This window comes from Nerophis ophidion, linkage group LG28, assembly GCF_033978795.1.
Source record: "Nerophis ophidion isolate RoL-2023_Sa linkage group LG28, RoL_Noph_v1.0, whole genome shotgun sequence".
NCBI classification, from domain to species: domain Eukaryota; kingdom Metazoa; phylum Chordata; class Actinopteri; order Syngnathiformes; family Syngnathidae; genus Nerophis; species Nerophis ophidion.
The window spans coordinates 6447850-6469977 of record NC_084638.1 but is presented as its reverse complement, the minus strand read 5'-3'; the positions used below and the strand labels follow the sequence as shown (position 1 = coordinate 6469977).

The following is a 22128-nucleotide window of genomic DNA, read 5'->3' as shown; positions in this document are numbered from 1 at the left end:
GGCACCAGTGTTGTTAGCATCAGCTAATAAGTGTCTGTGTTAGTACTATCAACTCTCAATGGCATTATTTTTGTAGTTTCACTCTGACAAATTCCTCAGTAAATTCACCAAACGTCAGCGTGGAGTTATTGAAAAGTTATTTGACAAACTCAAAAAAATTATTTGACAAACTCAAAACAATTGTTTGACAAACTCCAAAACAATTGTTTGACAAACTCCAAAAAATTGTTTGACAAACTCCAAAAAATTGTTTGACAAACTCCAAAAAATTGTTTGACAAACTCCCAAAAATTGTTTGACAAACTCCAAAAAATTGTTTGACAAACTCCAAAAAATTGTTTGACAAACTCAGAAAAATGTTTGATAAATTCAAAAAAATGTTTAATAAACTCAAAAAAATGTTTGACGAACTCAGAAAAATAGTTTGACAATCTCCAAAAATATGTTTGACAAATTCAGAAAAAAATGTTTGACAAACTCAGAAAAATTGTTGGACAAACTCGAAAAAAATGTTTGACAAACTCAAAAAAAAAGGTTTGACAAACTCAAAAAAATTGTTTGACAAACTCAAAATCATTGTCTGAAACTCAAAAAAATGTTTGACAAACTCCCCAAAAATTGTTTGACAAACTCCCCAAAAATTGTTTGACAAACTCAAAAAAATTGTTTGACAAACTCAAAAAAATTGTTTGACAAACTCCAAAAAATTGTTTGACAAACTCAAAAAAATTGTTTGACAAACTCCGAAAAATTGTTTGACAAACTCCGAAAAATTGTTTGACAAACTCAAAAAAATGTTTGACAAACTCAAAAAAAAATGTTTGACAAACTCAAAAAAATTGTTTGACAAACTCAAAAAAATTGTTTGACAAACTCAAAAAAATTGTTTGACAAACTCAAAAAAATTGTTTGACAAACTCAAAAAAATTGTTTGACAAACTCAAAAAAATGTTTGACAAACTCAAAAAATTGTTTGACAAACTCAGAAAAATGTTTGACAAATTCAGAAAAAAATGTTGGACAAACTCAGAAAAAAATGTTTGATAAACTCCAAAAAATTGTTTGACAAACACAGAAAACTCAAAAATGTTTGACAAACCCCTGCGATGAGGTGGCGACTTGTCCACCAGATTGTAGCTGAGATAGGCACCAGCGCCCCCCGCCACCCCAAAGGGATTAAGCGGTAGAAAACAGATGGATGGATGGGTTTCACAAACTCAGAAAAATATTTCACAAACATTTTTTTCCCCAATCATGAAACATTTTTGAGTTTGTGAAATTGCTGCCAAAACTCCAAACTAGCGTTTCTGCTCAAAGGTTTTCTTCAATCATCACCAAGTTTTACAATATAACTAAAACAGTTGTTACTTACTAAAGCGTCCCATGTGTGATGTCTGTAGGAGAGTTTTCATGCATATTTCTACATGCTATCATAATGGAACGGCACCAGTGTTGTTAGCATCAGCTAATACGTGTCCGTGTTAGTATTATCAACTCTCAATGGCATTATTTTTGTAGTTTCACTTTGACAAATTCCTCAGTAAATTCACCAAACGTCAGCGTGGAGTTATTGAGTCTGTTTAGCTGATTGGAGAGCAAGCTTGTGCAGCTAGTGGGTCCATGACCATGACTTCTGTTTTCTTTGATCAGCCGTTTTACTGCCCTGTTACAGACAGCGTTTGGAAACAATTAAAGTATGCAAATAAACATTTACAGAATATTTATGTGTAAATAAGTCATTTCACAACATGTATATCTGCGGCCTTTAGTCCAGTGCAGCTAAAATATGGAAATATAATTTGTTCTTGAAAGATGTAGTGGGTGTGGCTTATATACAGGTGCGCTGTACAGTACAGAAGGTACACTAGTGGTACTATGCAGACACAAACAGTCCAGAAGATAGATAGGGTAGACTAGTGGTACTATGCAGACACAAACAGTCCAGAAGATAGATAGGGTAGACTAGTGGTACTATGCAGACACAAACAGTCCATAAGATGGATAGGGTAGACTAGTGGTACTATGCAGAAACTAACAGTCCAGAAGATAGATAGGGTAGACTAGTGGTACTATGCAGGCACAAACAGTCCAGGAGATAGATAGGGTAGACTAGTGGTACTATGCAGACACAAACAGTCCAGAAGATAGGGTAGACTAGTGGTACTATGCAGACACAAACAGTCCAGAAGATAGGGTAGACTAGTGGTACTATGCAGACACAAACAGTCCAGAAGATAGATAGGGTAGACTAGTGGTACTATGCAGGCACAAACAGTCCAGAAGATAGGGTAGACTAGTGGTACTATGCAGGCACAAACAGTCCAGAAGATAGGGTAGACTAGTGGTACTATGCAGGCACAAACAGTCCAGAAGGTAGATAGGGTAGACTAGTGGTACTATGCAGACACAAACAGTCCAGCAGATAGGGTAGACTAGTGGTACTATGCAGACACAAACAGTCCAGAAGATAGGGTAGACTAGTGGTACTATGCAGACACAAACAGTCCAGAAGATAGGGTAGACTAGTGGTACTATGCAGACACAAACAGTCCAGAAGATAGGGTAGACTAGTGGTACTATGCAGACACAAACAGTCCAGAAGATAGGGTAGACTAGTGGTACTATGCAGGCACAAACAGTCCAGAAGGTAGATAGGGTAGACTAGTGGTACTATGCAGACACAAACAGTCCAGAAGATAGGGTAGACTAGTGGTACTATGCAGGCACAAACAGTCCAGAAGGTAGATAGGGTAGACTAGTGGTACTATGCAGACACAAACAGTCCAGAAGATAGGGTAGACTAGTGGTACTATGCAGACACAAACAGTCCAGAAGATAGGGTAGACTAGTGGTACTATGCAGGCACAAACAGTCCAGAAGGTAGATAGGGTAGACTAGTGGTACTATGCAGACAATGTGGACTTACTGCACATCCTGCTTGACAGTCTTCAGTCTGCTGTAAGCCTCCACAAAGCCCAGCTGGTGTGTCTTCATCAGGTAAGCGGTCACAATGGTGGCACTGCGACTGCGTCCAGCCTGGCTGAAACAATACACACCAGGTGTGTTTACACATCAACTCAAGCTCCTCCCACTCTACTTCAGGCTGCCACTAATCACTGAATAATAGTTGTGCTTCTAATCTTGGCATGAGTATTATTCAGATGTTAAAAGTAGTGCTGTGAATATTTAAGAAGCACAACATTTTTGGGCTAACGATGTCATTCAGAATCCATTTTTGATTCAAAATCAATACTTTTATAATAACATTAGAGGCCAGTTCTATGATGAACTACATTCCTCCATTACACAGATAAACAGCTGTGATGAATGTCCATATAACTTCAAAGAAAACTGCTAAAATTACACTCAAACATTTAATAAAGTCAAATACAAATAAGGCAACAAGAGAAATATCCAACATTTCTTAAGTGTTGGATATGTTTTATAATTGTTTTAATATTGTGTGAAATTACTGCCAAAACTCCACAAACTCAAAAATGTTCTACAAACTCAAAAAAATGTTCTTTGTATTTGTGAAACTTTCTTTTTAAGTGCGTGAAATTACTGCCAAAATTCCAAAATCCCAAAAATGTTTGACAAACTGAAACATTTTTTTAAATTAACAATTGTTTTTGCGTCTGTCAAACATTTTTTTGAGTTTGTGAAATTACTTCCAAAATTCCACAAACTCAAACAACGTTTCACAAACTATAAAAAGCAATGATGGCAGATGTGTTAGCAGCAATGATGACAGATGTGTTAGCAGCAATGATGGCAGATGTGTTAGCAGCAATGATGACAGATGTGTTAGCAGCAATGATGACAGATGTGTTAGCAGCAATGATGACAGACGTGTTAGCAGCAATGATGACAGATGTGTTAGCAGCAATGATGACAGATGTGTTAGCAGCAATGATGACGGATGTGTTAGCAGCAATGATGGCAGATGTGTTAGCAGCAGATGTGTTAGCAGCAATGATGACAGATGTGTTAGCAGCAATGATGACAGATGTGTTAGCAGCAATGATGGCAGATGTGTTAGCAGCAATGATGGCAGATGTGTTAGCAGCAATGATGACGGATGTGTTAGCAGCAATGATGGCAGATGTGTTAGCAGCAATGATGACAGATGTGTTAGCAGCAATGATGACAGATGTGTTAGCAGCAATGATGACAGATGTGTTAGCAGCAATGATGGCAGATGTGTTAGCAGCAAAGATGGCAGATGTGTTAGCAGCAATGATGGCAGATGTGTTAGCAGCAATGATGACAGATGTGTTAGCAGCAATGATGACAGATGTGTTAGCAGCAATGATGGCAGATGTGTTAGCAGCAATGATGGCAGATGTGTTAGCAGCAATGATGGCAGATGTGTTAGCAGCAATGATGACAGATGTGTTAGCAGCAATGATGGCAGATGTGTTAGCAGCAATGATGGCAGATGTGTTAGCAGCAATGATGACGGATGTGTTAGCAGCAATGATGACAGATGTGTTAGCAGCAATGATGGCAGATGTGTTAGCAGCAATGATGGCAGATGTGTTAGCAGCAATGATGGCAGATGTGTTAGCAGCAATGATGGCAGATGTGTTAGCAGCAATGATGACAGATGTGTTAGCAGCAATGATGGCAGATGTGTTAGCAGCAATGATGGCAGATGTGTTAGCAGCAGGTGTGTTAGCAGCAATGATGACAGATGTGTTAGCAGCAATGATGGCAGATGTGTTAGCAGCAATGATGGCAGATGTGTTAGCAGCAATGATGGCAGATGTGTTAGCAGCAATGATGGCAGATGTGTTAGCAGCAATGATGGCAGATGTGTTAGCAGCAGGTGTGTTAGCAGCAATGATGGCAGATGTGTTAGCAGCAATGATGGCAGATGTGTTAGCAGCAATGATGGCAGATGTGTTAGCAGCAGGTGTGTTAGCAGCAATGATGGCAGATGTGTTAGCAGCAATGATGACAGATGTGTTAGCAGCAATGATGGCAGATGTGTTAGCAGCAATGATGGCAGATGTGTTAGCAGCAATGATGGCAGATGTGTTAGCAGCAATGATGACAGATGTGTTAGCAGCAATGATGACAGATGTGTTAGCAGCAATGATGGCAGATGTGTTAGCAGCAATGATGGCAGATGTGTTAGCAGCAATGATGGCAGATGTGTTAGCAGCAATGATGGCAGATGTGTTAGCAGCAATGATGACAGATGTGTTAGCAGCAATGATGGCAGATGTGTTAGCAGCAATGATGACAGATGTGTTAGCAGCAATGATGGCAGATGTGTTAGCAGCAATGATGGCAGATGTGTTAGCAGCAATGATGGCAGATGTGTTAGCAGCAATGATGGCAGATGTGTTAGCAGCAATGATGGCAGATGTGTTAGCAGCAATGATGACAGATGTGTTAGCAGCAATGATGGCAGATGTGTTAGCAGCAGGTGTGTTAGCAGCAATGATGACAGATGTGTTAGCAGCAATGATGACAGATGTGTTAGCAGCAATGATGACAGATGTGTTAGCAGCAATGATGGCAGATGTGTTAGCAGCAATGATGGCAGATGTGTTAGCAGCAGGTGTGTTAGCAGCAATATGACAGATGTGTTAGCAGCAATGATGACAGATGTGTTAGCAGCAATGATGACAGATGTGTTAGCAGCAATGATGGCAGATGTGTTAGCAGCAATGATGACAGATGTGTTAGCAGCAATGATGACAGATGTGTTAGCAGCAATGATGACAGATGTGTTAGCAGCAATGATGGCAGATGTGTTAGCAGCAATGATGACAGATGTGTTAGCAGCAATGATGGCAGATGTGTTAGCAGCAATGATGGCAGATGTGTTAGCAGCAATGATGGCAGATGTGTTAGCAGCAATGATGACAGATGTGTTAGCAGCAATGATGGCAGATGTGTTAGCAGCAATGATGGCAGATGTGTTAGCAGCAATGATGGCAGATGTGTTAGCAGCAGATGTGTTAGCAGCAATGATGACAGATGTGTTAGCAGCAGATCTGTTAGCAGCAATGACAGATGTGTTAGCAGCAGATGTGTTAGCAGCAATGATGACAGATGTGTTAGCAGCAATGATGACAGATGTGTTAGCAGCAATGATGGCAGGTGTGTTAGCAGCAGGTGTGTTAGCAGCAATGATGACAGATGTGTTAGCAGCAATGATGGCAGATGTGTTAGCAGCAATGATGGCAGATGTGTTAGCAGCAATGATGGCAGATGTGTTAGCAGCAATGATGGCAGATGTGTTAGCAGCAGGTGTGTTAGCAGCAATGATGGCAGATGTGTTAGCAGCAATGATGGCAGATGTGTTAGCAGCAGGTGTGTTAGCAGCAATGATGGCAGATGTGTTAGCAGAAATGATGACAGATGTGTTAGCAGCAATGATGGCAGATGTGTTAGCAGCAATGATGGCAGATGTGTTAGCAGCAATGATGACAGATGTGTTAGCAGCAATGATGGCAGATGTGTTAGCAGCAATGATGACAGATGTGTTAGCAGCAATGATGGCAGATGTGTTAGCAGCAATGATGACAGATGTGTTAGCAGCAATGATGACAGATGTGTTAGCAGCAATGATGGCAGATGTGTTAGCAGCAATGATGGCAGATGTGTTAGCAGCAATGATGGCAGATGTGTTAGCAGCAATGATGGCAGATGTGTTAGCAGCAATGATGGCAGATGTGTTAGCAGCAATGATGGCAGATGTGTTAGCAGCAATGATGGCAGATGTGTTAGCAGCAATGATGGCAGATGTGTTAGCAGCAATGATGGCAGATGTGTTAGCAGCAATGATGGCAGATGTGTTAGCAGCAATGATGGCAGATGTGTTAGCAGCAATGATGGCAGATGTGTTAGCAGCAATGATGGCAGATGTGTTAGCAGCAATGATGGCAGATGTGTTAGCAGCAATGATGGCAGATGTGTTAGCAGCAATGATGGCAGATGTGTTAGCAGCAATGATGACAGATGTGTTAGCAGCAATGATGGCAGATGTGTTAGCAGCAATGATGACAGATGTGTTAGCAGCAATGATGGCAGATGTGTTAGCAGCAGGTGTGTTAGCAGCAATGATGACAGATGTGTTAGCAGCAATGATGACAGATGTGTTAGCAGCAATGATGACAGATGTGTTAGCAGCAATGATGGCAGATGTGTTAGCAGCAATGATGGCAGATGTGTTAGCAGCAGGTGTGTTAGCAGCAATATGACAGATGTGTTAGCAGCAATGATGACAGATGTGTTAGCAGCAATGATGACAGATGTGTTAGCAGCAATGATGGCAGATGTGTTAGCAGCAGATGTGTTAGCAGCAATGATGACAGATGTGTTAGCAGCAATGATGGCAGATGTGTTAGCAGCAATGATGGCAGATGTGTTAGCAGCAATGATGACGGATGTGTTAGCAGCAATGATGGCAGATGTGTTAGCAGCAATGATGACGGATGTGTTAGCAGCAATGATGGCAGATGTGTTAGCAGCAGATGTGTTAGCAGCAATGATGACAGATGTGTTAGCAGCAATGATGACAGATGTGTTAGCAGCAATGATGGCAGATGTGTTAGCAGCAATGATGGCAGATGTGTTAGCAGCAATGATGACGGATGTGTTAGCAGCAATGATGGCAGATGTGTTAGCAGCAATGATGACAGATGTGTTAGCAGCAATGATGACAGATGTGTTAGCAGCAATGATGACAGATGTGTTAGCAGCAATGATGGCAGATGTGTTAGCAGCAAAGATGGCAGATGTGTTAGCAGCAATGATGGCAGATGTGTTAGCAGCAATGATGACAGATGTGTTAGCAGCAATGATGACAGATGTGTTAGCAGCAATGATGGCAGATGTGTTAGCAGCAATGATGGCAGATGTGTTAGCAGCAATGATGGCAGATGTGTTAGCAGCAATGATGACAGATGTGTTAGCAGCAATGATGGCAGATGTGTTAGCAGCAATGATGGCAGATGTGTTAGCAGCAATGATGACGGATGTGTTAGCAGCAATGATGACAGATGTGTTAGCAGCAATGATGGCAGATGTGTTAGCAGCAATGATGGCAGATGTGTTAGCAGCAATGATGGCAGATGTGTTAGCAGCAATGATGGCAGATGTGTTAGCAGCAATGATGACAGATGTGTTAGCAGCAATGATGGCAGATGTGTTAGCAGCAATGATGGCAGATGTGTTAGCAGCAGGTGTGTTAGCAGCAATGATGACAGATGTGTTAGCAGCAATGATGGCAGATGTGTTAGCAGCAATGATGGCAGATGTGTTAGCAGCAATGATGGCAGATGTGTTAGCAGCAATGATGGCAGATGTGTTAGCAGCAATGATGGCAGATGTGTTAGCAGCAGGTGTGTTAGCAGCAATGATGGCAGATGTGTTAGCAGCAATGATGGCAGATGTGTTAGCAGCAATGATGGCAGATGTGTTAGCAGCAGGTGTGTTAGCAGCAATGATGGCAGATGTGTTAGCAGCAATGATGACAGATGTGTTAGCAGCAATGATGGCAGATGTGTTAGCAGCAATGATGGCAGATGTGTTAGCAGCAATGATGGCAGATGTGTTAGCAGCAATGATGACAGATGTGTTAGCAGCAATGATGACAGATGTGTTAGCAGCAATGATGGCAGATGTGTTAGCAGCAATGATGGCAGATGTGTTAGCAGCAATGATGGCAGATGTGTTAGCAGCAATGATGGCAGATGTGTTAGCAGCAATGATGACAGATGTGTTAGCAGCAATGATGGCAGATGTGTTAGCAGCAATGATGACAGATGTGTTAGCAGCAATGATGGCAGATGTGTTAGCAGCAATGATGGCAGATGTGTTAGCAGCAATGATGGCAGATGTGTTAGCAGCAATGATGGCAGATGTGTTAGCAGCAATGATGGCAGATGTGTTAGCAGCAATGATGACAGATGTGTTAGCAGCAATGATGGCAGATGTGTTAGCAGCAGGTGTGTTAGCAGCAATGATGACAGATGTGTTAGCAGCAATGATGACAGATGTGTTAGCAGCAATGATGACAGATGTGTTAGCAGCAATGATGGCAGATGTGTTAGCAGCAATGATGGCAGATGTGTTAGCAGCAGGTGTGTTAGCAGCAATATGACAGATGTGTTAGCAGCAATGATGACAGATGTGTTAGCAGCAATGATGACAGATGTGTTAGCAGCAATGATGGCAGATGTGTTAGCAGCAATGATGACAGATGTGTTAGCAGCAATGATGACAGATGTGTTAGCAGCAATGATGACAGATGTGTTAGCAGCAATGATGGCAGATGTGTTAGCAGCAATGATGACAGATGTGTTAGCAGCAATGATGGCAGATGTGTTAGCAGCAATGATGGCAGATGTGTTAGCAGCAATGATGGCAGATGTGTTAGCAGCAATGATGACAGATGTGTTAGCAGCAATGATGGCAGATGTGTTAGCAGCAATGATGGCAGATGTGTTAGCAGCAATGATGGCAGATGTGTTAGCAGCAGATGTGTTAGCAGCAATGATGACAGATGTGTTAGCAGCAGATCTGTTAGCAGCAATGACAGATGTGTTAGCAGCAGATGTGTTAGCAGCAATGATGACAGATGTGTTAGCAGCAATGATGACAGATGTGTTAGCAGCAATGATGGCAGGTGTGTTAGCAGCAGGTGTGTTAGCAGCAATGATGACAGATGTGTTAGCAGCAATGATGGCAGATGTGTTAGCAGCAATGATGGCAGATGTGTTAGCAGCAATGATGGCAGATGTGTTAGCAGCAATGATGGCAGATGTGTTAGCAGCAGGTGTGTTAGCAGCAATGATGGCAGATGTGTTAGCAGCAATGATGGCAGATGTGTTAGCAGCAGGTGTGTTAGCAGCAATGATGGCAGATGTGTTAGCAGAAATGATGACAGATGTGTTAGCAGCAATGATGGCAGATGTGTTAGCAGCAATGATGGCAGATGTGTTAGCAGCAATGATGACAGATGTGTTAGCAGCAATGATGGCAGATGTGTTAGCAGCAATGATGACAGATGTGTTAGCAGCAATGATGGCAGATGTGTTAGCAGCAATGATGACAGATGTGTTAGCAGCAATGATGACAGATGTGTTAGCAGCAATGATGGCAGATGTGTTAGCAGCAATGATGGCAGATGTGTTAGCAGCAATGATGGCAGATGTGTTAGCAGCAATGATGGCAGATGTGTTAGCAGCAATGATGGCAGATGTGTTAGCAGCAATGATGACAGATGTGTTAGCAGCAATGATGGCAGATGTGTTAGCAGCAATGATGACAGATGTGTTAGCAGCAATGATGGCAGATGTGTTAGCAGCAATGATGGCAGATGTGTTAGCAGCAATGATGGCAGATGTGTTAGCAGCAATGATGGCAGATGTGTTAGCAGCAATGATGGCAGATGTGTTAGCAGCAATGATGGCAGATGTGTTAGCAGCAATGATGGCAGATGTGTTAGCAGCAATGATGGCAGATGTGTTAGCAGCAATGATGGCAGATGTGTTAGCAGCAATGATGACAGATGTGTTAGCAGCAATGATGGCAGATGTGTTAGCAGCAATGATGACAGATGTGTTAGCAGCAATGATGGCAGATGTGTTAGCAGCAGGTGTGTTAGCAGCAATGATGACAGATGTGTTAGCAGCAATGATGACAGATGTGTTAGCAGCAATGATGACAGATGTGTTAGCAGCAATGATGGCAGATGTGTTAGCAGCAATGATGGCAGATGTGTTAGCAGCAGGTGTGTTAGCAGCAATATGACAGATGTGTTAGCAGCAATGATGACAGATGTGTTAGCAGCAATGATGACAGATGTGTTAGCAGCAATGATGGCAGATGTGTTAGCAGCAATGATGACAGATGTGTTAGCAGCAATGATGACAGATGTGTTAGCAGCAATGATGACAGATGTGTTAGCAGCAATGATGGCAGATGTGTTAGCAGCAATGATGACAGATGTGTTAGCAGCAATGATGGCAGATGTGTTAGCAGCAATGATGGCAGATGTGTTAGCAGCAATGATGACAGATGTGTTAGCAGCAATGATGGCAGATGTGTTAGCAGCAATGATGGCAGATGTGTTAGCAGCAATGATGGCAGATGTGTTAGCAGCAGATGTGTTAGCAGCAATGATGACAGATGTGTTAGCAGCAGATCTGTTAGCAGCAATGACAGATGTGTTAGCAGCAGATGTGTTAGCAGCAATGATGACAGATGTGTTAGCAACAGATGTGTTAGCAGCAATGATGACAGATGTGTTAGCAGCAATGATGACAGATGTGTTAGCAGCAATGATGGCAGGTGTGTTAGCAGCAGATGTGTTAGCAGCAATGATGGCAGATGTGTTAGCAGCAGATGTGTTAGCAGCAATGATGACAGGTGTGTTAGCAGCAGATGTGTTAGCAGCAATGATGGCAGATGTGTTAGCAGCAATGATGGCAGATGTGTTAGCAGCAATGATGACAGATGTGTTAGCAGCAATGATGACAGATGTGTTAGCAGCAATGATGACAGATGTGTTAGCAGCAATGATGGCAGATGTGTTAGCAGCAATGATGGCAGATGTGTTAGCAGCAATGATGGCAGATGTGTTAGCAGCAATGATGACAGATGTGTTAGCAGCAATGATGGCAGATGTGTTAGCAGCAATGATGACAGATGTGTTAGCAGCAATGATGGCAGATGTGTTAGCAGCAATGATGACAGATGTGTTAGCAGCAATGATGGCAGATGTGTTAGCAGCAATGATGGCAGATGTGTTAGCAGCAATGATGGCAGATGTGTTAGCAGCAATGATGGCAGATGTGTTAGCAGCAATGATGGCAGATGTGTTAGCAGCAATGATGGCAGATGTGTTAGCAGCAATGATGGCAGATGTGTTAGCAGCAATGATGACAGATGTGTTAGCAGCAATGATGGCAGATGTGTTAGCAGCAATGATGGCAGATGTGTTAGCAGCAGGTGTGTTAGCAGCAATGATGACAGATGTGTTAGCAGCAATGATGACAGATGTGTTAGCAGCAATGATGACAGATGTGTTAGCAGCAATGATGACAGATGTGTTAGCAGCAATGATGGCAGATGTGTTAGCAGCAGGTGTGTTAGCAGCAATATGACAGATGTGTTAGCAGCAATGATGACAGATGTGTTAGCAGCAATGATGACAGATGTGTTAGCAGCAATGATGACAGGTGTTAGCAGCAATGATGGCAGATGTGTTAGCAGCAATGATGGCAGATGTGTTAGCAGCAATGATGACAGATGTGTTAGCAGCAATGATGACAGATGTGTTAGCAGCAATGATGACAGATGTGCTAGCAGCAATGATGGCAGATGTGTTAGCAGCAATGATGGCAGATGTGTTAGCAGCAATGATGACAGATGTGTTAGCAGCAATGATGACAGATGTGCTAGCAGCAATGATGGCAGATGTGCTAGCAGCAATGATGGCAGATGTGTTAGCAGCAATGATGACAGATGTGTTAGCAGCAATGATGGCAGATGTGTTAGCAGCAATGATGGCAGATGTGTTAGCAGCAATGATGGCAGATGTGTTAGCAGCAATGATGGCAGATGTGTTAGCAGCAATGATGGCAGATGTGTTAGCAGCAGATGTGTTAGCAGCAATGATGACAGATGTGTTAGCAGCAATGATGACAGATGTGTTAGCAGCAATGATGGCAGATGTGTTAGCAGCAATGATGGCAGATGTGTTAGCAGCAATGATGGCAGATGTGTTAGCAGCAATGATGACAGATGTGTTAGCAGCAATGATGGCAGATGTGTTAGCAGCAATGATGGCAGATGTGTTAGCAGCAATGATGGCATATGTGTTAGCAGCAATGATGGCAGATGTGTTAGCAGCAATGATGGCAGATGTGTTAGCAGCAATGATGGCATATGTGTTAGCAGCAGATGTGTTAGCAGCAATGATGACAGATGTGTTAGCAGCAGATGTGTTAGCAGCAATGATGACAGATGTGTTAGCAGCAGATGTGTTAGCAGCAATGATGACAGATGTGTTAGCAGCAGATGTGTTAGCAGCAATGATGACAGATGTGTTAGCAGCAGATGTGTTAGCAGCAATGATGACAGATGTGTTAGCAGCAATGATGACAGATGTGTTAGCAGCAGATGTGTTAGCAGCAATGATGGCAGATGTGTTAGCAGCAGATGTGTTAGCAGCAATGATGACAGATGTGTTAGCAGCAATGATGGCAGATGTGTTAGCAGCAGATGTGTTAGCAGCAATGATGACAGATGTGTTAGCAGCAGATGTGTTAGCAGCAATGATGACAGATGTGTTAGCAGCAATGATGACAGATGTGTTAGCAGCAATGATGGCAGGTGTGTTAGCAGCAATGATGGCAGGTGTGTTAGCAGCAGATGTGTTAGCAGCAATGATGACAGATGTGTTAGCAGCAATGATGGCAGATGTGTTAGCAGCAGATGTGTTAGCAGCAATGATGGCAGGTGTGTTAGCAGCAATGATGGCAGATGTGTTAGCAGCAGATGTGTTAGCAGCAATGATGACAGATGTGTTAGCAGCAGATGTGTTAGCAGCAATGATGACAGATGTGTTAGCAGCAATGATGGCAGATGTGTTAGCAGCAATGATGGCAGGTGTGTTAGCAGCAATGATGGCAGGTGTGTTAGCAGCAGATGTGTTAGCAGCAATGATGACAGATGTGTTAGCAGCAATGATGGCAGATGTGTTAGCAGCAGATGTGTTAGCAGCAATGATGGCAGGTGTGTTAGCAGCAATGATGGCAGATGTGTTAGCAGCAGATGTGTTAGCAGCAATGATGACAGATGTGTTAGCAGCAGATGTGTTAGCAGCAATGATGACAGATGTGTTAGCAGCAATGATGACAGATGTGTTAGCAGCAATGATGGCAGGTGTGTTAGCAGCAATGATGGCAGGTGTGTTAGCAGCAGATGTGTTAGCAGCAATGATGACAGATGTGTTAGCAGCAATGATGGCAGATGTGTTAGCAGCAGATGTGTTAGCAGCAATGATGGCAGGTGTGTTAGCAGCAATGATGGCAGATGTGTTAGCAGCAGATGTGTTAGCAGCAATGATGACAGATGTGTTAGCAGCAGATGTGTTAGCAGCAATGATGACAGATGTGTTAGCAGCAATGATGGCAGATGTGTTAGCAGCAATGATGGCAGGTGTGTTAGCAGCAATGATGGCAGGTGTGTTAGCAGCAGATGTGTTAGCAGCAATGATGACAGATGTGTTAGCAGCAATGATGGCAGATGTGTTAGCAGCAGATGTGTTAGCAGCAATGATGGCAGGTGTGTTAGCAGCAATGATGGCAGATGTGTTAGCAGCAGATGTGTTAGCAGCAATGATGACAGATGTGTTAGCAGCAGATGTGTTAGCAGCAATGATGACAGATGTGTTAGCAGCAATGATGGCAGATGTGTTAGCAGCAGATGTGTTAGCAGCAATGATGGCAGGTGTGTTAGCAGCAGGTGTGTTGTTACCAGTGGACAAGTGCAGCGCCGCCTGCGTCCACTGCTTCCCGGATGAACAGGAAGCAGGCGTCCATGTGGCTCAAGAGGTCAGAGGTCACCTGGTCCAGGACATTGACCCACTTGGTGCAGTAGTCCGAGGGCAGAGGTCCAGGGTCCACAGAGTCCACGGACAGGATGTGTGTGATGTGGGCAGCGGCCAGGGCTGCCTCGTCATGGAGGTCAGCCGCCGTGCCGATGAACACGCCGGGATCCACCGGAAGCATGACGTCACGCCGATGATGTCACGCCGATGATGTCACGCCGATGATGTCACACCGATGATGTCACACCGATGATGTCACACGGTGGGACCTGGTGGGAGAGGAGTGTGTTGATTAAAGTCCTACTGAGACCCACTACTAGCCAGTCTGATAGTTTATATATCAATGATGAAATATTAACATTGCAACACATGCAAATACAGCTTGATTAGTTTACTAAATTGCAATTTTAAATTTCCAAGGAAGTGTCCTGTTGAAAACGTCGCGGAATGATGACACGTGCGTATGACGTCACGGATTGTAGCGGATATTTTGTTCCAGCCCCGATCAAAGCTATAAGTAGTCTGCTTTAATGGCATAATCACACAGTATTCTAGACATCTGTGTTGCTGAATCTTTTGAAATTTGTTCAATGAATAATGGAGACGTCAAAGAAGATGTAGGTGGGAAGCGGTGTATTGTGGCTGCCTTTAGCCACCCAAACACAGCCGGTGTTTTTTTGTTTACATTCCCGAAGGTGAAGCTTTACTATGGAACAGAGCGGTCAAGCGAACATGGTTCCCGGACTTATGTCAACCGGCAGGTATCGGTGAGAAAATGGTGGTAATAAGTGGGCTCTTACCATAGACATGAGCGGAGCTTACGTCCTCCTGCAGTTGCGGACTCTCTTACCTCCTCCTACCGGAGACACTGGCGGTCACCACTGTTAGAATAATTATGTATATATTATCATCATAACTATATGCTTAAGGGCCGTTACTATAAAGTATTGTCAATTTGTGCTGAAGCGGTTTTTCTGTATTTGTGCAGAACTAGCAATCTGAGGGATTGCTTTCCTTTCTTTCCTATGAGTGTTCTGTCCAGATACCGCCTGCTGACTGCCAAGGCCAAACATTCTGTTCTGGGACCAGCACAAGAACAGACTGGCCGATAGCACCAAGTGTCAACATATTTGCATTTTTGTATTATCATATCTTGTGTTGAGTCCACTCCCCCCTTTTCCCTCAGTCACAATGATGTAATAGGGATTTCCTTAATAAATACAAGAGGCACGCGGGCTGTGCTTTAGAACGTAGTTTGGAACTGTAACTAGAGTACAGCCCAAAACACGTGTCTCCTCATGAGCTCTATTTAACTCTGTCTGCTTGGTTCCTTGCTTCTTGTCTGATTAATAGATGTCACCAGTGTTTGAACGTGACACCACACTCGTGGCCACACCCCTCTGACTTTCAGGTACGACCATATAATCTCACTAAAACACTAGTAACACAATAAGCAGATATGGGATTTTCCAGAATTATCCTAGTGTCTAATAACATCTGAATCGCTCCCACTGCCCTCATCTTTTTTTTTCTCTCTAGTCCTTCACTCTAAATTTCCTCATCCACGAATCTTTCATCCTCGATCAAATTAATGGGGAAATTTTTCGCTGTATCGGTCCGAATCACTCTAGCTGCTGGTGGCCATGATTGTAAACAATGAGCTCCACAACCCGTGATGTCACACGCACATCGTCTGCTACTTCCGGTACAGGCAAGGCTTTTTTATTAGCGACCAAAAGTTGCGAACTTTATCGTGGATGTTCTCTACTAAATCCTTTCAGCAAAAATATGGCAATATGATGAAGTATGACACTTAGAATGGAGCTGCTATCCCCCTTTAAATTAGAACATCTCATTTCAGTAGGCCTTGAAGTTCTACCTGATATTAAATGTTTGTAATGTCTTGTTATTGATTCATATTTTGTATTATAACCTGTTGAATGTTTACTAAAATGAGCTATTGTGCTAACTGCGGCATATTTACATTGTTGCTACGTGGATGAATATGCATTGTCGTCGTTCAAATAAATCCATTTATGAAGATTAATTAGCAACAGGTGCGTCAATAATGACGTCAGTTAGCTCCAACTGTCTTCTAACTTCATTAACATAACAACATGAAGGTGTAGTGAAGGAAGTCAACTCGACAAAAAACAACTCACCTTGTTAGAAAGCACCTTCTGAAGTTATAATTGTATATTAAACTAATATTATTGTATGTTAAAATATTATATTAAAAGAATGTCTTCAAGCATGCAAACTCTTGTAGTATTGTCGAAGTCTTTGGCTCGTCTGTACTAGAGTCCGGGTAGACACACACACCGTAGATATATGGTTCCGCGCACAAAGGTTCTATCAGTCCGGGTAAACACATTGACCGTAGATATATTGTTCCGCCAGCTCCTTGTTATGGTTCTTATTTACAGTTTTTCCCCCCATAAATGAGTCGTTTTTATTCAAGAAAATATTTGCTGGTAAGAGTTATAAGATAACATTTGGATTTGAATAAATCACATTTTTAAGTAGCCTCCAAGTAGCCTACAAAAATAAAAAGAGTACCAAAGTCAAGTCCTATTTATTGTCAATTTGCAACATGTGCTGCACAAACAGTCAACTAACTCTAAATGTATCAAATAAAGAATAAATATAATAAAATACAGCTAAAAAAAAAAGTCAGGATGTACTTGAAAATCATCTCAAATGTATGATTTTCCACACAAAAGCATTTGATCAATACAGGAAAATTACACATCTAGAATATTCTGCGTAAAACAATGTAAATAAAACTGAAATAAGATTTAGCACAATGTGTAAATATGAATACAACTTTGTATTGGTCTACCTGTGATTGTACACCTGAACCAGCCACAACATGACTAGGAATCAAAAGTGCAACCAAATGTTTTTAGCTTTCTTTTTTCAGTTGTTTTTTACCGTTTGTCTTCCACAATAAAGGATCTGTTTCACAATAAAGGACCCGGTTCCAAAATAAAAGACCTGTTCCACAATAAAGGACCCGGTTCCAAAATAAAAGACCTGTTCCAAAATAAAGGACCCGGTTCCAAAATAAAAGACCTGTTCCACAATAAAAGACCTGTTCCACAGTAAAAGACCTGTTCCACAGTAAAAGACCTGTTCTACAATAAAAGACCTGTTCCACAGTAAAGGACCTGTTCCACAATAAAATACCTGTTCCACAGTAAAAGACCTGTTCCACAGTAAAAGACCTGTTCCACAATAAAAGACCTGTTAAACAGTAAAAGACCTGTTCCACAATAAAAGACCTGTTCCACAGTAAAAGACCTGTTCCACAGTAAAGGACCTGTTCCAGAGTAAAAGACCTGTTCCACAGTAAAAGACCTGTTCCACAGTAAAAGACCTGTTCTACAATAAAAGACCTGTTCCACAATAAAAGACCTGTTCTACAATAAAAGACCTGTTCAACAATAAAAGACCTGTTCCACAGTAAAAGACATGTTCCACAGTAAAAAGCCTGTTCCACAATAAAAGGCCTGTTCCACAGTAAAAGATCTGTTCTACAATAAAAGACCTGTTCCACAATAAAGGACCTGTTCCACAATAAAAGACCTGTTCCACAGTAAAAGGCCTGTTCCACAATAAAAGACCTGTTCCACAGTAAAAGACCTGTTCTACAATAAAAGACCTGTTCCATAATAAAAGACCTGTTCTACAATAAAAGACCTGTTCCACAATAAAAGACCTGTTCCACAGTAAAAGACCTGTTCTACAATAAAAGACCTGTTCAACAATAAAAGACCTGTTCCACAGTAAAATACCTGTTCCACAGTAAAAGACCTGTTCCACAGTAAAAGACCTGTTCCACAATAAAAGACCTGTTAAACAGTAAAAGACCTGTTCCACAATAAAAGACCTGTTCCACAGTAAAAGACCTGTTCCACGGTAAAAGACCTGTTCCACAATAGAAAGACCTGATCCACAGTAAAAGACCTGTTCCACAGTAAAAGACCTGTTCCACGGTAAAAGACCTGTTCCACAATAGAAAGACCTGTTCCACAGTAAAAGACCTGTTCCACAGTAAAGGACCTGTTCCAGAGTAAAAGACCTGTTCCACAATAGAAAGACCTGTTCCACAGTAAAAGACCTGTTCCACAGTAAAGGACCTGTTCCACAGTAAAAGATCTGTTATACAATAAAAGACCTGTTCCACGGTAAAAGACCTGTTCCACAATAGAAAGACCTGTTCCACAGTAAAAGACCTGTTCCACAGTAAAAGACCTGTTCCACAGTAAAATACCTGTTCTACAATAAAAGACCTGTTCCACAATAAAAGACCTGTTCCACAGTAAAAGGCCTGTTCCACAATAAAAGACCTGTTCCACAGTAAAAGACCTGTTCCACAGTAAAAGACCTGTTCCACAATAAAAGACCTGTTCCACAGTAAAAGGCCTGTTCCACAATAAAATACCTGTTCCACAGTAAAAGACCTGTTCCACAGTAAAAGACCTGTTCCACAGTAAAAGACCTGTTCCACAATAAAAGACCTGTTAAACAGTAAAAGACCTGTTCCACAATAAAAGACCTGTTCCACAGTAAAAGACCTGTTCCACAGTAAAGGACCTGTTCCAGAGTAAAAGACCTGTTCCACAGTAAAAGACCTGTTCCACAGTAAAAGACCTGTTCTACAATAAAAGACCTGTTCCACAATAAAAGACCTGTTCTACAATAAAAGACCTGTTCAACAATAAAAGACCTGTTCCACAATAAAAGACATGTTCCACAGTAAAAAGCCTGTTCCACAATAAAAGGCCTGTTCCACAGTAAAAGATCTGTTCTACAATAAAATACCTGTTCCACAATAAAGGACCTGTTCCACAATAAAAGACCTGTTCCACCGTAAAAGGCCTGTTCAACAATAAAAGACCTGTTCCACAGTAAAAGACCTGTTCCACAATAAAAGACCTGTTCCACAATAAAAGACCTGTTCCACAATAAAAGACCTGTTCCACAGTAAAATACCTGTTCTACAATAAAAGACCTGTTCCACAATAAAATACCTGTTCCACAATAAAAGACCTGTTCCACAGTAAAAGGCCTGTTCCACAATTAAAAACCTGTTCCACAGTAAAAGACCTGTTCCACAGTAAAAGACCTGTTCTACAATAAAAGACCTGTTCCACAGTAAAAGGCCTGTTCCACAATAAAATACCTGTTCCACAGTAAAAGACCTGTTCCACAGTAAAAGACCTGTTCCACAATAAAAGACCTGTTAAACAGTAAAAGACCTGTTCCACAATAAAAGACCTGTTCCACAGTAAAAGACCTGTTCCACAGTAAAGGACCTGTTCCAGAGTAAAAGACCTGTTCCACAGTAAAAGACCTGTTCCACAGTAAAAGACCTGTTCTACAATAAAAGACCTGTTCCACAATAAAAGACCTGTTCTACAATAAAAGACCTGTTCAACAATAAAAGACCTGTTCCACAGTAAAAGACATGTTCCACAGTAAAAAGCCTGTTCCACAATAAAAGGCCTGTTCCACAGTAAAAGATCTGTTCTACAATAAAAGACCTGTTCCACAATAAAGGACCTGTTCCACAATAAAAGACCTGTTCCACAGTAAAAGGCCTGTTCCACAATAAAAGACCTGTTCCACAGTAAAAGACCTGTTCTACAATAAAAGACCTGTTCCATAATAAAAGACCTGTTCTACAATAAAAGACCTGTTCCACAATAAAAGACTTGTTCCACAGTAAAAGACCTGTTCTACAATAAAAGACCTGTTCAACAATAAAAGACCTGTTCCACAGTAAAATACCTGTTCCACAGTAAAAGACCTGTTCCACAGTAAAAGACCTGTTCCACAATAAAAGACCTGTTAAACAGTAAAAGACCTGTTACACAATAAAAGACCTGTTCCACAGTAAAAGACCTGTTCCACGGTAAAAGACCTGTTCCACAATAGAAAGACCTGATCCACAGTAAAAGACCTGTTCCACAGTAAAAGACCTGTTCCACGGTAAAAGACCTGTTCCACAATAGAAAGACCTGTTCCACAGTAAAAGACCTGTTCCACAGTAAAGGACCTGTTCCAGAGTAAAAGACCTGTTCCACAATAGAAAGACCTGTTCCACAGTAAAAGACCTGTTCCACAGTAAAGGACCTGTTCCACAGTAAAAGATCTGTTATACAATAAAAGACCTGTTCCACGGTAAAAGACCTGTTCCACAATAGAAAGACCTGTTCCACAGTAAAAGACCTGTTCCACAGTAAAAGACCTGTTCCACAGTAAAATACCTGTTCTACAATAAAAGACCTGTTCCACAATAAAAGACCTGTTCCACAGTAAAAGGCCTGTTCCACAATAAAAGACCTGTTCCACAGTAAAAGACCTGTTCCACAGTAAAAGACCTGTTCCACAATAAAAGACCTGTTCCACAGTAAAAGGCCTGTTCCACAATAAAATACCTGTTCCACAGTAAAAGACCTGTTCCACAGTAAAAGACCTGTTCCACAGTAAAAGACCTGTTCCACAATAAAAGACCTGTTAAACAGTAAAAGACCTGTTCCACAATAAAAGACCTGTTCCACAGTAAAAGACCTGTTCCACAGTAAAGGACCTGTTCCAGAGTAAAAGACCTGTTCCACAGTAAAAGACCTGTTCCACAGTAAAAGACCTGTTCTACAATAAAAGACCTGTTCCACAATAAAAGACCTGTTCTACAATAAAAGACCTGTTCAACAATAAAAGACCTGTTCCACAATAAAAGACATGTTCCACAGTAAAAAGCCTGTTCCACAATAAAAGGCCTGTTCCACAGTAAAAGATCTGTTCTACAATAAAATACCTGTTCCACAATAAAGGACCTGTTCCACAATAAAAGACCTGTTCCACCGTAAAAGGCCTGTTCAACAATAAAAGACCTGTTCCACAGTAAAAGACCTGTTCCACAATAAAAGACCTGTTCCACAATAAAAGACCTGTTCCACAATAAAAGACCTGTTCCACAGTAAAATACCTGTTCTACAATAAAAGACCTGTTCCACAATAAAATACCTGTTCCACAATAAAAGACCTGTTCCACAGTAAAAGGCCTGTTCCACAATTAAAAACCTGTTCCACAGTAAAAGACCTGTTCCACAGTAAAAGACCTGTTCTACAATAAAAGACCTGTTCCACAGTAAAAGGCCTGTTCCACAATAAAATACCTGTTCCACAGTAAAAGACCTGTTCTACAATAAAAGACCTGTTCCACAATAAAAGACCTGTTCCACAATAAAAGACCTGTTCAACAATAAAAGACCTGTTCCACAGTAAAAGACATGTTCCACAGTAAAGGACCTGTTCCAGAGTAAAAGACCTGTTCCACAGTAAAAGACCTGTTCCACAGTAAAAGACCTGTTCTACAATAAAAGACCTGTTCCACAATAAAAGACCTGTTCTACAATAAAAGACCTGTTCAACAATAAAAGACCTGTTCCACAGTAAAAGACATGTTCCACAGTAAAAAGCCTGTTCCACAATAAAAGGCCTGTTCCACAGTAAAAGATCTGTTCTACAATAAAAGA

The 22128-nt window shown here is 41.6% G+C and overlaps 1 protein-coding gene across 3 annotated transcripts in view; it reads right to left on the bottom strand.

The window, feature by feature from the left end:
• dusp12 (dual specificity phosphatase 12) overlaps positions 1-16900 on the bottom strand; it is a 24129-nt gene extending 7229 nt beyond the window's left edge. The window contains exons 1-4 of one of the 3 annotated variants that reach the window (XM_061890418.1): positions 16744-16900; positions 15382-15462; positions 14509-14850; positions 2927-3040 (exon numbers count right to left, since the gene is read on the bottom strand). In XM_061890418.1, coding sequence (XP_061746402.1) covers positions 2927-3040; positions 14509-14762 — 368 coding nt within the window. In that variant the 5' untranslated portion in view covers positions 14763-14850; positions 15382-15462; positions 16744-16900. The remainder of the gene's footprint in view (positions 1-2926; positions 3041-14508; positions 14851-15381; positions 15463-16743) is intronic. The other 2 variants (XM_061890419.1, XM_061890417.1) reach the window with 2 other exon arrangements.
• Between the last annotated feature and the right edge of the window lie 5228 nt (positions 16901-22128).